The sequence below is a fragment of the Carcharodon carcharias genome, chromosome 2, assembly GCF_017639515.1.
Source record: "Carcharodon carcharias isolate sCarCar2 chromosome 2, sCarCar2.pri, whole genome shotgun sequence".
NCBI lineage: Eukaryota > Metazoa > Chordata > Chondrichthyes > Lamniformes > Lamnidae > Carcharodon > Carcharodon carcharias.
This window is the reverse complement of record NC_054468.1, coordinates 2,403,519-2,422,227: the sequence shown is the minus strand read 5'-3', so window position 1 is coordinate 2,422,227 and position 18,709 is coordinate 2,403,519. Positions and strand designations below refer to the sequence as shown.

The following is an 18,709-nucleotide window of genomic DNA, read 5'->3' as shown; positions in this document are numbered from 1 at the left end:
CTGGGCGACCGCTTTGCAGAATACCTGCGGTCTGTCCGCAAGAATGACCCAAACCTCCCTGTCGCTTGCCATTTTAACACTCCACCTGCTCTCTTGCCCACATGTCTGTACTTGGCTTGCTGCATTGTTCCAGTGAAGCCCAACGCAAACCGGAGGAACAACACCTCATCTTCTGGCTAGGCACTTTACAGCCTTCCGGACTGAATATTGAATTCAACAACTTTAGGTCGTGAGCTCCCTCCCCCATCCCCACCCCCTTTCTGTTTCCCCCTTCCTTTTTCTTCCAATAAATTATAAAGATTTTCCTTTTCCCACCTATTTCCATTATAAAAAAAAAATTTTAAAAAAAATCCCCACTAGAGCTATACCTTGAGTGCCCTACCATCCATTCTTAATTAGCACATTCGTTTAGATAATATCACCAACTTTAACTTTAACACCTATGTGTTCTATTGTACTATTGTCGTTGACATCTTTTGATGATCTGCTTCTATCACTGCTTGTTTGTCCCTACAACCACACCCCTCCCCTCCACCTCTCTGTCTCTCTATCTCTCCGCCCCCCACACACACACCTTAAACCAGCTTATATTTCAACTCTTTCTTGGACTCGAACTCAAGTTCTGTCGAAGGGTCATGAGGACTTGAAACGTCAACTCTTTTCTTCTTCGCCGATGCTGCCAGACCTACTGAGTTTTTCCAGGTAATCCTGTTTTTGTTTTGGATTTCCAGCATCCGCAGTTTTTTTGTTTTTATCCCATCTTAACTTGTTCATTTCCACTTCAAAATGCCTGTTTACACCTAATCCTTTGATGATTTAAACCTTGCAGTCTGACTGTCTTCTGTCTAACTAAGTTAGTCACACACACACACACACAACATACACACAGACCCCACAAGCCTGCTTCACAGTATTCCACAGTAATATTGGAAAAAATGATACTTCCCTTACCCCTCCATCCTTATGGAAAAATGAACCATTATAATTCTAAAAGATGGTTTCATTTTCTCAACATATTTCGCATTATCTACTATACTTATCTATATATACAAAACTATTACACTACCAGGCACATACATTAACATGAAATATACACTAGGCCTTTGTAAAATGTTATGAACCCAGCTGAGGTTACCCATGGACAAGCCTGATCCCAGAGTGGAACCCAGATTGATAGATCTAAACTTTTAATTGTTTATTTAGATACGTGGACAGTAGCTACTGAACAGGGTCACAAGTGTCAGCTGATGAACTTTTAACAAAAGAATAAAACATTTATTCAACAAGAAGGGACGATCTATATTATAATACTCCTTCACCAACACCTATACCTTTATAGATATATCCAGATTTGTAAGGGTAACACAAGTTCTGCAGCTTTTGTCTCTTTAAGTCTGAAGCTTGGAGCCTTTTGCTCTGCCCCTCACTCTTACCTTCACTTAACAGGACCTTTGCCAGGTTCCTGCCCTTCCTTTGTCTAGAAGATCTGCTTGGGACTCCCCTGTTCTACTCCCCTGGATCCTTGGGGACTTTTCTTTAGTTTAGGACTGGCTTTCTGCCCCTTCTAGATAGCTTCTGTTTGGCAGCTGTCTCCAAAACAGCTGAACTCCAACAGCTTCCAAAACAAACTGCTTTTTTTTAGTTTACTGTGTGTCTGTGGGAGGGACCTACCTCTCTGGCCCCCTGTTGCTAGGCAACTGTCCAATTCTTCTACTCCTGTTTGTTTAACTTGTTAAGTCATAAACTCTCATTAGAAATGCAGGCACCTTTATAAAATGAAACTGAAACTCAATTTGACCTTTCTGAATGCAGATACAGAAATGCAAATCAAATTTAAACTTTAAATCTAAAACTCATTCCTAACACCTACAAATACCAATATAACTATAAACTATTTCTATTTTATAACAATCAACAGAGGTAATTTCAGTCCTGGGTCCATGTTTCAAATGTTCAATTTCCTTTAAACTTTAAGCTCTTGACAACGCATCTGCCATTAGATTTTCCAGTCACATGTCTAATTTGTAAATTAAATGGTTTCAGTAATAAACTCCATCTGAACAGTGTGGTATTTTGGTTTCGATTTTTTTCCAGAAATTTTAAAGGATTGTGGTCTGTATAAATAATTGTTCCCAAAGAATTGCTTGCAACCTGAATCTTGAAATGCTGCAATGCTGACACCAGACCTAGAGTCTCTTTTTCACTTTTTCCTCCCTGTTGCTTGCCATTTTAACACTCCACCCTGCTCTCTTGCCCACAAGTCTGTCCTTGCCTTGCTGCATTGTTCCAGTGAAGCCCAACGCAAACTGGAGGAACAGCACCTCATCTTCCAACTAGGCACTTTACAGCCTTCCGGACTGAATATTGAATTTAACAACTTTAGGTCTTGAACTCCCTCCTCCATCCCCACTCCCTTTCTGTTTCTTCCCCCTTCCTTTTGTTTTTTCCAATAATTTATATAGATTTTTCTTTTTCCACCTATTTCCATTATTTTTAAATCTTGTATGCCCTGCTAGTCTTTCTACCCCACCCCCACTAGAGCTGTACCTTGAGTGCCCTACCATCCATTCTTAATTAGCACATTTGTTTAGATAATATCACCAACTTCAACACCTCTGTGTTCTTTTGTCTGTGACATCTTTTGATGATCTGCTCCTATCACTGCTTGTTTGTCCTTACAACCACACCACCCCCCTCCACTTCTCTCCCCCAACCCAACACCCCCCCCCCCCCACCCCCACCCCCCCCCCCCCCCCCCACCCCCATCACCTTAAACCAGCTTATATTTCACCCCTCTCCTTGGATTCACCTAGTTCTGTTGAAGGGTCATGAGGACTCGAAACCTCAACTCTTTTCTTCTCCGCCGATGCTGCTAGACCTGCTGAGTTTTTCCAGGTAATTCTGTTTTTGTTTTGTCTCTTTTTCACTAGTTGGTTATCTTTTCTGATGTCCATTCAGCTTCTGTGAAAAATATCCAACTGACTTTCAATTCCTGTTTCATTTTCTTGTAACAACACAGCACCAATACCGATAGCATTTGCATAAATCGCCAACTTAAACTGCTTGACATAATTAGTTTCTGCTAAAATTAGTGTAGTAATCAACAGTTTTTAAACTGTCAAATGCACTCTGTCTATTGAACTTTCCTAGTTTTTAAAAATAATTCAGTCAATGGAGCAACCAAACTGCTAAAATTTGATACAAACTTGCGATAAATTCCATTCATGCCCAGAAATCTCAAAACTTCCTGTCTTGTTCTAGGCACTGGGAAATTCATGATGGCTTTTACTTTCACATCTCGTGGGGCCAGCTGACCATGTCCAACGGTGCGGCCTAAATATGTAACTTGCGCGTTTGCAAATTCACTCTTAGCTAAATTTACTACCACATTAGCTTCTTGCAGTCGATCAAACAGTTCTTTTAGATGTTGTAAATGCTCCTTCCACGTATTACTAAAAAAAAAGTGCTGGAGAAATTAATGGGACTGAAAGCTGATAAATTGTTAGGGCCCGATAATCTACACCCCAGGTACTAAAGGAGGTGGCCATGGAAATAGTGCATGTGTTGGTTGTCATCTTCCAAAATTCTGTGGATTTTGGAACAGTCCAGCAGATTTGAGGGTGGCAAATATAACCCCACTATTTAAAAAAGGAAGGAGAGAAAAAACAGGTAACTACAGACCAGTTAGCCTAACATCAGTGGTAAGGAAAATGCTACAGTGCTATTATACAGGATGTGATAACAGGACACTTAGAAAACATCAACGGGATTAGACAAAGTTAACATGGATTTGTGAGAGTGAAATCATATTTGACAAACCTATTGGAGTTTTTTGAGGATGTAACTGGCAGAATAGATAAGGGAGAACCAGTGGATGTGGTGTATTTGGATTTTCAGAAAGCTTTTGATATAGTCTTACATAAGAGGTTAGTGTGTAAAATGAAACTACATGGGATTGGGGGTAATATATTGGGCATGGATTGAGAATTGGTTAGCAGACAGGAAACAGAGAGTAGGGATAAACAGATCTTTCTCAGAGTGGCAGATGGTGACTAGTGGGGTACCGCAGGGATCAGTGCTTGGGCCTCAGATATTCACAATACATATCAATGATTTCGATGAAGGAACCAAATGTAATATTTCCAAGTGTGCTGATGACACAAAATTAGGTGAGAATGTGAGTGGGGAGGAGGAAATTAAGAGGCTTCAAGGCGATTTATACAAATTGAGTGAGTGGGCAAATACGTGGCAGGTACAGTATAACATGAGTAAGTGTGAAGTTATCCAACTTCCTAGAAAAAAAAGAATGGCAGAGTATTATTTAAATGGTGATAGATTAGGGAATGTTGATGTACAAAGGGACCTGGGTGTCCTTGTACACTTATCATTGAAAGCATGAAGGTGCAGCAAGCAGTTAAGAAGGCAAATCTTATGTTAGCCTTCATTGGCCTTCATTGAGCACAGGAACAAGGATACCTTACTGCAGCTGTACAGGGCTTTGGTGAGACCACACCGGTGGTATTGTGTGCAGTTTTGGACTCCTTACCTAAGAAAGGATATACTTGTCATAGAGGGAGTGCAGCGAAGGTTCATCAGACTGATTCCTGGGATGGCAGGATTGTCGTACGAGGAGAGATTGGGCTGACTAGGCCTGTATTCACTGGAATTTAGAAGAATGAGAGGGGATCTCATTGAAACATATAAAACCCTGACAGGGCTGGACAGACTGGATGCAGGGATGATGTATCTTCTGGCTGGGGGTCTAGAACAAGGTGTCACAGTCTCAGGATACTCAGGAACAAGGTGAAAAAACCATAATGGGAGTTATGTACAGGCCTCCGAACAGTAGTCAGGATGTGGGGCACAAGATACACCAGGAGCTAGAAAAGGTATGTAAGAAAGGCAAGGTTACAGTGATCATGGGGGATTTCTATATGCAGGTAGACTGGGAAAATCAGGTTGGTAATGGATCCCAAGAAAAAGAATTTGTGGAATGTCTACGAGATGGCTTTTTGGAGCAGCTTGTGGTGGAGCCCACTAGAGAACAGGGAATTCTAGATTTAGTGATGAGTAATGAGGCAGATTTGATAAGGGAGCTTAAGGTGAAGGAACCCTTAGGAGGAAGTGACCATAACATGATAGAATTTACCCTGCAATTTGAGAGGAAAAAGCTGGAATCAGATGTAACGCTATTACAGTTGAATAAAGGCAACTACAGAGGCATGAGGGAGGAGCTGGCCAGAATTGACTGGGAGATGAGCCTAGCAGGAAAGACAGTGGAACAGCAATGGCAGGAGTTTCTGGGAGTAATTTGGGAGACACAGCAAAAATTCATCCCTAGGAAGAAGAAGCATACTAAAGGGAGGACAAGGCAACCATGGCTGACAAGGGAAGTGAGGGACAGCATAAAAGCTAAAGAGAGAGCATACAATGCGGCGAAGAGCAGTGGGAAACCAGGGGATTGGGAAGCCTACAAAGACCAACAGAGGACAAGTAAAAAAGAAATAAGGAGGGAGAAGATTAAATATGAGGCTAAACTAGCCAGTAATAAAAAAGAAGATTGCAAGAGCTTTTTTAGATATATAAAGGGTAAGAGAGAGGCAAAAGTGGACATTGGGCCGCTGGCAAATGACACTGGAGAAGTAGTAATGGGGAACAAAGAAATGGTGGAGGAACTGAATAGGTACTTTGCGTCAGTCTTCACGGTGGAAGACACGAGTAACATCCCCAAAGTTCAAGAGAGTCGGGGGGCAGAGGTGAGTATGGTGGCCATTACCAAGGAGAAGGTACTAGGAAACCTGAGAGGTCTGAAGGTGGATAAATCACCTGGACCAGATGGATTACACCCCAGAGTTCTGAAGGAGATAGCTGAAGAGATAGTGGAGGCATTAGTGGTGATCTTTCAGGAATCACTGGAGTCAGGGAGGGTCCCAGAGGACTGGAAAATTGCTAATGTAACCCCCCCTCCCCCCCGTTTAAGAAGGGAGTGAGGCAAAAGACGGGAAATTACAGGCCGATTAGCCTGACCTCGGTCGTTGGTAAGATTTTAGAGTCCGTTATTAAGGATGAGATTTCAGAATACTTGGAAGTGTGTGGTAACATCAGGCAAAGTCAGCATGGTTTCATCAAGATGAGGTCATGCCTGACAAATCTGTTAGAATTCTATGAGGAGGTAACGAGTAGGTTAGACAAAGGAGAGCCAATGGATGTTATCTACTTGGACTTCCAGAAGGCCTTTGACAAGGTGCCACACAGGACGCTGCTCTGTAAGATAAGAGCCCATGGTGTTAGAGGCAAGGTACTAGCATGGATAGAAGATTAGCTATCTGGCAGGAGGCAAAGAGTGGGGATAAGGGGGTTCGCAGGATGGCGGCCGGTGACTAGTGGAGTTCCGCAGGGGTCAGTGTTGGGACCACAACTTTTCACTTTATACATTAATGATCTAGATGAAGGAACTGAGGGCATCCTGGCTAAGTTTGCAGATGATACAAAGATAGTTGGAGGGACAGGTAGTATTGAGGAGGTGGGGAGGCTGCAGAAGGATTTGGACAGGTTAGGCAAATAGGCAAAGAATTGGCAGATGGAATACAACGTGGGCAAGTGTGAGGTCATGCACTTTGGTAGGAAGAATAGAGGAATAGAATATTTTCTAAATGGGGAGAGAATTCAGAAACCTGGAGTGCAAAGGGACTTGGGAGTCCTAGTCCAGGATTCTCTTAATGTTAACTTGCAGGTTGAGTTGGTAGTTAGGAAGGCAAATACAATGGAAATAGGTGCGAAAAGAAAAATCTATATAAATTATTGGAAAAAACAAAAGGAAGGGGGAAGAAACAGAAAGGGGGTGGGGATGGAGGAGGGAGTTCAAGACCTAAAGTTGTTGAATTCAATATTCAGTCCAGAAGGCTGTAAAGTGCCTAGTCGGAAGATGAGGTGCTGTTCCTCCAGTTTGCGTTGGGCTTCACTGGAACAATGCAGCAAAGCAAGGACAGACTTGTGGGCAAGAGAGCAGGGTGGAGTGTTAAAATGGCAAGCGACAGGGAGGTTTGGGTCATTCTTGCGGACAGACCGCAGGTGTTCTGCAAAGCGGTCGCCCAGTTTACGTTTGGTCTCTCCAATGTAGAGGAGACCGCATTGGGAGCAACGAATGCAGTAGACTAAGTTAGGGGAAATGCAAGTGAAATGCTGCTTCACTTGAAAGGAGTGTTTGGATCCTTGGACGGTGAGGAGAGAGGAAGTGAAGGGGCAGGTGTTACATCTTTTGCGTGGGCATGGGGAGGTGCCATAGGTGGGGGTTGAGGAGTAGAGGGTGATGGAGGAGTGGAACAGGGTGTCCCAGAGGGAATGATCCCTACGGAATGCCGACAGGAGGGGGGTGAAGGGAAGATGTGTTTGGTGGTGGCATCATGCTGGAGTTGGCGGAAATGGCAGAGGATGATCCTCTGAATGCGGAGGCTGGTGGGTGATATGTGAGGACAAGGGGGACTCTATCATGTTTCTGGGAGGGAGGAGAAGGCGTCAGGGCGGATGCGCGGGAGATGGGACAGACACGGTTGAGGGCCCTGTCAATGACTGTGGGTGGAAAACCTCGGTTAAGGAAGAAGGAGGACATGTCAGAGGTACTGTTTTTGAAGGTAGCATCATCGGAACAGATGCGATGGAGGCGAAGGAACTGAGAGAATGGAATGGAGTCCTTACAGGAAGCGGGGTGTGAGGAGCTGTAGTCAAGGTAGCTGTGGGAGTTGGTAGGCTTGTAATGGATATTGGTGGACAGTCTATCACCAGAGATTGAGACAGCGAGATCAAGGAAGGGAAGGGAAGTGTCAGAGATGGACCATGTGAAAATGATGGAGGGGTGGAGATTGGAAGCAAAATTAATAAATTTTTCCAAGTCCCGACGAGAGCATGAAGCAGCACTGAAGTAATCATCGATGTACCGGAGAAAGAGTTGTGGAAGGGGGCCGGAGTAGGATTGGAACAATGAATGTTCCACATATCCCATAAAGAGACAGGCATAGCTGGGGCCCATGCGGGTACCCATAGCCACACCTTTTATTTGTAGGAAATGAGAGGAGTTGAAGGAGAAATTGTTCAGTGTGAGAACAAATTCAGCCAGACAGAGAAGAGTAGTGGTGGATGGGGATTGTTCGGGCCTCTGTTCGAGGAAAAAGCTAAGAGCCCTCAGACCATCCTGGTGGGGGATGGAGGTGTAGAGGGATTGGACGTCCATGGTGAAGAGGAAGTGGTTGGGACCAGGGAACTGGAAATTGTTGATGTGATGTAAGGTGTCAGAGGAATCACGGATGTAGGTGGGAAGGGACTGGACAAGGGGAGAGAGAAGGGAGTCAAGATAACGAGAAATGAGCTCTGTGGGGCAGGAGCAAGCTGACACAATCGGTCTACCGGGACAGTTCTGTTTGTGGATTTTGGGTAGGAGGTAGAAGCGGGCCGTCCGAGGTTGGGCGACTATCAGGTTGGAAGCTGTGAGAGGAAGATCCCCAAAGGAGATGAGGTCATTGGAAACAATGGCTTGATGTTCAGTGGTGGGGTCATGGTCCAGGGTGAGGTAGGAGGAAGTGTCTGCAAGTTGACGCTCAGCCTCCGCGAGGTAGAGGTCAGTGCACCAGACAACAACAGCACCACCCTTGTCAGCGGGTTTGATGACGATGTCAGGGTTGAACCTGAGAGAATGGAGTGCAGTAAGTTCAGAGAGAGAGAGATTAGAATGGGTGAGAGGAGCAGAGAAATGGAGACAACTAATGTCGCGCCGACAGTTCTCAATGAAAAGATCAAGAGAAGGTAAGAATCCAGAGGGAGGGGTCCAGGTGGAGGGAGAATATTGGAGGTGGGTGAAAGGATCCGTTGAACGAGGAGAGGACTCCTGCCCAAAGAAGTGAGCCCGGTGACGAAGACGGCGGAAGAAGAGTTCAGCATTGTGCCGAGCCCGAAATTCATTAAGGTGAGAGCATAGGGGTATGAAACTGAGTCCTTTGCTGAGCACTGAACGTTCAGCATCGGTTAGGTCTTGACCTCCCTCCTCTATCCCCACCCACTTTCTGTTTCTTCCCCCTTCCTTTTGTTTTTTTTCCAATAAATTATATAGATTTTTCTTTTTCCCAACTATTTCCATTATTTCTGAATATTTTTAAATCTTTTATGCTCCCCCACCCCCACTAGAGCTATACCTTGAGTGCCCTACCATCCATTCTTAATTAGCACATTCGTTTAGATATATATTACCAACTTCAACACCTATGTGTTCTTTTGTTCTGTTGTCTGTGACATCTTTTGATGATCTGCTTCTATCACTGCTTGCTTGTCCCTACAACTACAGCCCCCCTCCACTTCTCTCCCCCCACCCAACCACCCCCCCCAACCACCCCACACACACACACACACACACACCTTAAACCAGCTTATATTTCACTCCTTTCCTATTTCTACTTAGTTCTGTGGAAGGGTCATGAGGACTCGAAACGTCAACTGTTTTCTTCTCCGCCGATGCTGCCAGACCTGCTGAGTTTTTCCAGGTAATTCTGTTTTTGTTATCAAAGTAAGGATGTTATGCTTCAATTATACAGGGCATTGGTGAGACCACATCTCGAATACTGTGTGCAGTTTTGGTCTCCTTATTTAAGGAAGGATGTAAATGCATCGGAGGCGGTTCAGAGGAGGTTTACTAGATTGATACCTGGAATGAGTGGGTTGTCTTATGAGGAAAGGTTGGACAGACTGGACTTGTTTCCACTAGAGTTTAAAAGAGTGAGGGGTGACTTGATTGAAGTATACAAGATGACAAGATGGGGTCTGCACTAGACACATTCTGCCAATCAGACAAAGATCCATTTATGCATACTCTTTGTTTCCTGCCAGCCAGCCAATCTTCTATTTAGGCTAATATGTTACCCTCTACACCATGAGCTTTTATTTTCCACAATAACCTTTGATGTGGCACCTTATCAAATGCCTTTTAGAAATCCAAGTACAGTCTGAATGGTCTCAACAAGGTGGATGTGGAAAGGATGTTTCCTTTTGTAGGTGACCCCAGAACTAGGGGGCACTATTTTAAAATTAAGGGCCACCCTAATAGGACAGAGATAAGGGAAAAAAATTCTCTCAGAATGTTGTGCAACTTTGGAATTCTCTGCCTCAGAAGGCGGTGGAAGCAGGGTCACTGAATATTTTTAAGGCAGAGATAGTGACCCAAAGTCTTCTCTAGAACTAAGTCCTACTGAGGCCTGTGTCTCTGCACTGGTGGACGGTGCAGGTGAACGCAATACCAGAGCTTCAGCGGATGTATTCTTGGCCTCCTCATTTGAGGTGCTCTGGGAGCTGGGGCTGATGGGCTGGTTGGGCATGTCCCTCCCTCTTTTCCTGCTGATGGGCTGTAATAGAGAGAAGAGATAATTAGTGATTGCCTAGATAGTCATCTACATTAAAGATCACTCATAGTCCTTGTCCCCGGGTGGCCGACGGCTACCGCATTGACCCTCACTGGTTTGTTGGGAGATGCCAAATCTTGTCTTTGGCACAGGGATGGTTCCTGCCCGCAGCAGCCAGCACCGCTGCCTGCTTCTCATAGGGGGTGAGTGCCCTCAACCCTGGCATCCCCCCTCTGGTCAGGAATTTCTCCCTCTTGTTATGTGATCTTGTGCTGCCTAAAGACAGAAAGAAAGACTATGAGCAGCATGGATGCAAGAGCAGATCATAAGCATGCAGGCCTGCTGTGTGTGCTGGGTGCTCCCCAGTAAAGGCTGAAGACACAACTTATGCAGCATGTTACAGGAGATGAAAATGTTACAGAGTCTGTCAGACAATTAGTGCTGATGTCCCTTCTTTTGGCAGTGAGCGAGATCCCTGTGAATTGTAACTCCCCTTGAATGCCTGAAGGCCTGATGAGAGTGAGAGTTTGGAGTGAGGAGAAGGTTGATTTACCCTGGTGGAGCAGATGAGATCATTTGCCCTTTTTTGGCACTGCAGGGTGACTCTCTTCCGAGGTCCACAGGCATTGACCTCCCTGGTGACCTCCTCCCAAGCCAGCATTGTGAGGCAGGTGGACCTCAAGTTTCCATCCCGTAGCTGGAGGACTTCCCACAGGTCCTGCAAAGCCTGGAGGAGTCTCTCCAGGGAGCTGTCGCTGAATTTGGGGGCAGATGGTTTTATGCTTTGGGCTGCAATTTCCAACAGGTTCCCACACACCTGTCCTGCAGTGAGTGAATGTCTGTGTGGGTGCCATTTAAATACGGTGTCCTGGACCTTCAACCCCATGAGATAATGGCAAGGTGGACGAATCCCAGGCTGCCCTGCCACGAGATTCAATCAGCTCCTCATTGATGCATAAATAATAAGCTGAAAAACGGGCATTCTGGCATGAGAACCCATCCTGGCACCCAACAGAAATCACACCGACTTTCCCTCCTGACACCGCACTTGGTCTCCAGAACAAAAAAATTGCACCCTTGGAGTCTTAAGTCAGAATATTTGGCCCTGGGTCAGGTTTGCTGGGTCCGGAGTTCCCTGGGTCCGGTTTGCTGTGTCCGGAGTTCCCTGGGTCAGGTTTGCTGGGTCCGGAGTTCCCTGGGTCGGGTTTGCTGGGTCCGGAGTTCCCTGGGTCAATGAACCCAACCTTTAAAAAAGGCTTTGATTTTTGCTCAAGGGATGACTAGGCTGAAATAGGATGCGGAGCGGGAAACCCCAGAGCAAGTGGGAAGGCTGGTGGGTGTGGAGGCGGGCTAGGTGCAAGGCTTGGCTCTGTGCTCTGACATTGTGTTTAAATAAATAAAGAATAATAATAAAACAAAAAACATTCTTCCAGCCTTCACCCGTCACCCCCTTTCACACCTCCCTATGCCCCAGCCACGCCAACCTCTGCCCCCACCCAACTCCGCTTGTTGATTTAAATGGCCAGCTACCCCCACAATCGCACTGGAGTGAAGCCCGGACCGACTATAATCCTGCATCCACGAAGAAGGGAAATGCCACGTTTCGGGGTGGGACTTGGAAATTTCAGCCATTTCCAGGATTTTTGGCGCAAATACAGGCGTCAGTGCCATTTATAGCAGAGAAGGAGGCTTTTCAGCCCATGGAAACAATGCCAGCCCCTGTGGAATAATTCAGTCAGTCCCACACACATGTGCGGTCCCTCTAGGCCTGCAAGTTTATTTCCTTCAACTGGCCATTCAGTTTCCTTTTGAAATCATTAGCTATTCTTGCATTTACCACCCTCGTGGGCACTGAGTTCTAGGTCATTACCTTTCCTAATTTAAAACGTTCTTCCTCACATTGCTGGAGGAGGAGGTTCCACAAATATCCCCAGCCTCAAATGATGGGGGAGTCCAGCGCATTAGTGCAAAGAAAGGGCTGAAGCATCTGCTACAATCTTCAGCCAGAAGTGCCGAGTGGATGATACATCTCGGCCTCCTCCGGAGGGTCCCAGCATCACCCATGCCAGTCTTCAGCCAATTCAATTCACTCTATGTGATATCAAGAAACAGCTGAAGGCACTGGATATAAGACCCTAAGTCGTAGGAGCAGAAATTAGGCCATTCGGCCCATCGAGTCTGCTCCGCCATTCAATCATGGCTGATAAGTTTCTCAACCCCATTCTCCCACCTTTGCCCTTTGATCCCCTTACCAATCAAGAACCTATCTATCTCGGTCTTAAATACACTCAATGACCTGGACTCCACAGCCTTCTGTGGCAATGAATTCCATAGATTCACCACTCTCTAGCTAAAGAAGTTTCTCCTCATCTCTGTTCTAAAAGGTCTTCCCTTTACTCTGAGGCTGTGCCCTCGGGTCCTAGTCTCTCCTACTAATGGAAACATCTTCCCCACGTCCACTCTATCCAGGCCTTTCAGTATTCTGTAAGTTTCAATCAGATCCCCCCTCATCCTTCTAAACTCCATCGAGTATAGACCCAGAGTCCTCAAATGTTCTTCATATGTTAAGCCTTTCATTCCTGGGATCATTCTCATGAACCTCCTCTGGACCCTCTCCAGGGCCAGAACATCCTTCCTGAGGTACGGGGCCCTAGTCCAGGATTCTCTTAAGGTTAACTTGCAGGTTGAGTCGGAAGTTAGGAAGGCAAATGCAATGTTGGCATTTATTTTGAGGGGACTAGAATATAAAAGCAGGGATGTGCTGCTGAGGCTTTATAAGACTCTGGTCAGACCACATTTAGAATATCGTGAGCAATTTTGGGCCCCGTATCTCAGGAAGGATGTTCTGGCCCTGGAGAGGGTCCAGAGGAGGTTCACGAGAATGATCCCAGGAATGAAAGGCTTAACATATGAGGAATGTTTGAGGACTCTGGGTCTATACTCGATGGAGTTTAGAAGGATGAGGGGGGGATCTGACTGAAACTTGCAGAATACTGAAAGGCCTGGATAGAGTGGACATGGGGAAGATGTTTCCATTAGTAGGAGAGACTAGGACCCGAGGGCACAGCCTCAGAGTAAAGGAAAGACCTTTTAGAACAGAGATGAGGAGAAACTTCTTTAGCCAGAGAGTGGTGAACCTATGGAATTCATTGCCACAGAAGGCTGTGGAGGCCAGGTCATTGAGTGTATTTAAGACCGAGATAGATAGGTTCTTGATTGGTAAGGGGATCAAAGGTTACGGGCAGAAGGCGGGAGAATGGGGTTGAGAAACTTATCAGCCATGATTGAATGGCGGAGCAGACTCGATGGGCCGATTGGCCTAATTTCTGCTCCTATGTCTTATGGTCACCTATAGCACCCTGTGATCAGACACATCACACTCTGAAACCAAGTGACAGATGTCACCTCAACCAGATGCTATGAATCTCTCCTCAACTCCCCTCCCAGACACTTGTCACACCATGAGCCAATCAGTCTCACTGGACTCTGTCTTTCACATGAGGGTTTCGAATCTCCATTGTCCATGGCCTTGCTTTGGAATCTTTTCTCAAACCGACGCTTTCTCTCAGATGCTTTGTGCAAGGGTCCACTTCCAGGGTTTTGAACTCTCCTTCTGATGTTCCACTCCCCTGGGTCACCACATGTATTCAAACTGTCTTCCACACACTCTCTCTCACTGACCCAGCCGTCAACAGTATCACTGCTTTACATGCCCATAGCAAAGAGTTACAGGCCATCACATGTCTTTTTGGACCTTCTTGCCTCTTGCTCTTCTCACTTTAAACCTGCTTTTTGTAGCTTTTGTCTCTTTAAGTCTGAAACTTGGAGCTTTTCTCTCTGCCTCTCACTCTTAACTTCATTAATAGGACCTTTTCCAGGTTCCTGTCCTTCCTTTGACTAGAAGGTCTGCTTGGGGATTTCCCTTGTTCCACTCCCCTGGATTTTTGAGGCCTTTTGGTTCTTATGGGAAATCTGCAGTTCCCTTTCCCAGTGTACAGTCTCTCTGGAGTCCTGGCTTCAAACTGAACTTAAAACTGCCATTTCTTTAGTTTTTTCTGTGCGTGTCTGAGGGAGGGACCTGTCTCTCTGGACCCCGGTTACTAGGCAGCAGCCCAATTCTTCTACGCTTGTTTGTTTAACCTAGCTGCAACAGTCATAAAAAACCTCATTAGAAATGCAGGCGTCTTTTTAAAGTAAAACTAAAACTCCATTTGACCTTCCTTAACACAGACACAGAAATACAAATCAAACTTAACCTTTAAAGTGAAAACTCATTCCTAACACCTACAAATAGAAATATAACATACTCAAACTATCTCTATTTCCCAACACATTTTCATAGTGGGAACAAGTCCTGTTCTACTGGAGAAGCTGCTCTACTGAGCAGTCGGAAAAACCCAGCCCTGCTCTCACTAGACAGAGAGTAAGCCAAACTAACAGCATAACTCTGACTCTAGTGGGTACTGATGTTTAATGAGTATTTGTTCTATGAGGACACCCAATGATATCCCTATTTTTGTGTGCAACAACTGCTGTCAGGAAAACAATAAAAACCTTATTTAATTCGCAGGTCTTACCAGGAATAAAGAATTTGACCAAACTGAAGATTCTCGGTTTGACTGGGAACCGGTTTCGGGCTTTTCCCCAAGAGATTTGCTCTGTGGAATCCCTGGAAAGACTATACCTGGGACAAGATCATGGGATGAAATTCACCCACATACCTGAGGAGATTTCTCAACTGGTGGTAAGAGATAGAAAACTGTAATATCAAAGCTCAATTAACTCTGATAGGATGAGCTATGGTTAGTCTGGCATGAGGGGCACAGCTCTGGTTTGTCAGTGCCTTGGAATTGCAGCTGAGGCTAACTTTTAATTAGTTCAATATGTTGGTTGGAAGGTTCAAACTGGATTGAAATGCTGGTTATCTTTATCCTTTATGGTAGTTTTGCAGCTGCAAAGACAGTTTGGGTGGAGATTAGAAATAGCAAAGGAAAGAAGTCACCAGTTGGAATATTTTATTGGCCCCCTGACAGAAGCAACACTGTAGGATAGAGTATAAATCAAGGAATATTGGAGGCTTTCAAGAAAGGTGCTGCAATAATCAAGGGTGACTTTAATCTGCACAAATTGGCAAAGGTACACTGGAGGCTGAGTTCATCAAGTATATTCAGGTCAGTTTCTTAGAACAATATGTTCTGGAACCAACTAGGGACCAGGCAATTTTGGACTTCGTAATGTGTAATGAGGCAGGATTAATTAAGGACATCATGGTAAAGGATCCTTTAGACAACATTCAGTTTGAGAGTGAGAAATGTGGGTCAATAACTAGTGTCTTAAACTCAATAAATGCAATCAAGGGAGATGAAGACAAGTTTGGCTAAAGTGGAATAGAAAAATAAGTTGATAAGTGGTGTGCACCTGCCCAGCTTCACTTCACGTGTGACTTTGAGATGTATATATGTTATGCCCATTTTTAGAACTGCCCATTTCATGAAATGGACACTGGTAGAACCCATTTCATGAACTGGGCAAACCCATTGCATGGATCATGAAATAGGCAGTTTGACTGCTCATTTAATGAAGTGGCCAGTGCTATGTATGAGTTTTAAAATCTTATTTTTGGAATTGTTGCTAAAGCCTGTTGTGATGAACAAGCTTAACATCATCTACTACGTTGCTCAATAACAGCATGAACATTGTAAATTTGGAAAGTGTGGAATTCCATGCTGGAGGTGAAACTAACATGGTGTTGACTTCAAAGGCTCATATGGCAAATAACAGTTAACAGTTCATTGGTGACAAGTCCACCTCTCCTTTGTTGTACCCAGTTGAAAATGGGATGGCATTCACATCTCTTGTAGAATCAGTACATAAGCATAGAAATCGATACTAACTAGCATCACCCCTGCAAACACTAAAGATGGGTGATTGTATTGAGAGCTGTGCTGTTTTGTGGTCTGCTGAATATGAACAGAAGGTGATTGCTGTCTTCAAGTATAGGAAAACAGGACAAAACTCTCAAGAGATGAACATTACATCCTGAAAACTTAAGTGCTTGCATCTCTAGGTGGTGTGGGCAAGGTTACCAAGAGCAATGGTAAGTGCATGGCTACCAAGGAAGCAGTCCTGGACATCACTTGACAAGCCCACATTGAAACAGGCCATGGTGGCGAAAAGAAGACTCAAAAGAAACTTTCTGAAAGATATGCAAACATCTCACGGTCTCTTATCAGACCGCTGTGAGAGATGCATAGAAAAGCATTGAGGAGACAGGAGACAGTGACAGGAGTGGCTGTGAGACCCCTGCCTGTCAATGACTTGAATGAACATGGACAAGTAGACCTGGTTGACATGCAGACCATGAAGGATGGAAATTATCATTTCATACTGCACTATATGGAGTATCTGACCAAGTGCCATGTCATTTGTCCTCTGAAATCCAAGACAGCAGCTGAGGTTACCCATGAGCTGCTTCTCATATTTCTAGACATCAGAGCTCCACATATTCTTCAGTCAGGTAGCGGAAGAGAGTTCACAGCACAGGTCACCGACGAACTGGCAACACTCTGGGAAGAATTGCTGTTGGTCAACAGGCATTCGAGACTTCCCCAGAGTCAAGGCTCTGTGGAACACAGTAATTGTGATATGAAGCTGAAGCTAATGGCCTGGAAGTGTGCCAACAGCTGTGCTCAGTGAAACCAAGGTGTCTGTTTTGTTCAGTGGGCAATGAACAGAAGTTACCATGAAGTGTAAAGATGGCTCCTTACCAAGCATCCACTAGAAAGAAACCATGGTGTGGCCTCAGATCAAAGTTGGCAGATGAGTTCCTCAACAGAGTCTTCTGAGCCATTGAAGAAGAACTGGAAATACTTCTTAGGAGAACATGGAAAATCCTGATCCTCAGCTGGTCCCTGGACCGTCCTCCATGGACAATCCTGATCTGGCCTCAGAGCTATCTACCACAGACGATACTGAGTCAGCCCCTGGACCACCCAACGTGGAAGGTCCTGAGCCAGCCCTCGGATCATTCAACATGGACAATCCTGAGTCATCCACAGCACCATTCTCCATGAATGACCCTGAGCAGGGCTCTGTATCATCCATTACAGATAGCCCAAAATCTGATGAAGAACTTCATCCTGCCAGACAAAGAACAAAGAAAAGTTCGGCCCTCCAAGCCTGCGCCAATCATATTGCCCGTCAACTAAAACATTTTGCACTTCCGGGGTCCATATCCCTCTCTATTCCCATCCTATTCATGTATTTGTCAAGCTGCCTCTTAAACACCACTATCGTACCTGCTTCAACCACCTCCTCTGTCAGCGAATTCCAGACACTGTGTAAAAAAAATTGCCCTGCACATCTCCTCTATAGTTTTCTCTTCTCACCTTAAATCTATGTCCCCTAGTAATTGACTCTTCCACCCTGGAAAAAAGCTTCTGACTATCAAACATGCAAGGAAGGTGGCCAACCAGTGCACAGCAAGCCAAGTAGGTGATGGCATACAGCGCAAGGTCATTTCGGGCTGTTGGTGTTGGAGACAATGTGGCTGTCCCAGTGTCAGAATTTGACTGCAGCAAAGGTGACCCACCAAATGTTATAGGTGTGGGGCTGGCAGTAGATGGAACTGGTTACACCATTGGAACAGCTAAGGGGATTGTAAAAGGCAAACTTGCCAAAAGTCAGTTTGAATTTGTGCAGTACAGTGGACTGAGTGCAGAAGATATTCCACCAGAACGTCTCAGCCTTTGTGAGATTGTACATGCTCAAAGTGTTTGTGGTGGGCAAGGCTTCCAGAGAAGTTACTGTAGGAAGAATTGCTTATCAAGATGATGTTCCTGTTTGAAAGCAGGTCTCTGCTGCAACAGTGCCTGTCACAGCCACAAGTCCTGAGACAATGTTGACCATTGCTGACAGTGCTGGCACACTAAATATCTATGAATTGTATTTATGCTGTTTTTGTAAACATTGATGTAGAATTTATCTGAATGGTCTCAGTGCAATCTGGAATGAAATATAACAGAACATAAACCAATTAATTTGAAATGTTTGATGTCACAACGAATCTGAGATGTGCATTGAATAAAGGCACACTGTGCTTGTATGAATTGTTTCTTTATAAGGCCATAAGACGTGGGAGCACAAGTAGGCCATTCGGCCCAGCAAGTCTGTTCCACCATTCAATGAGATCATGGCTGATTTGATAATCCTCAACTCCACTTTCCTGCCTTTTCCCCATGCCCCTTGATTCCCTTACTGATTAAAAATCTGTCTATCTCAGCCTTGAATATACTTAACAACTCAGCCTCTACAGCCCTCTGCAGTAAAGG

At 45.0% G+C, this 18,709-nt stretch overlaps 1 protein-coding gene across 1 annotated transcript in view; it reads left to right on the top strand.

Moving 5' to 3' along the window:
* Positions 1–18,709, top strand: part of LOC121270411 (leucine-rich repeat and IQ domain-containing protein 4-like) — a 76,588-nt gene that overhangs the window by 31,924 nt on the left and 25,955 nt on the right. The window contains exon 2 of the mRNA XM_041175726.1: positions 14,950–15,123. Within this exon, the coding sequence (XP_041031660.1) occupies positions 14,950–15,123 (174 nt within the window). The remainder of the gene's footprint in view (positions 1–14,949; positions 15,124–18,709) is intronic.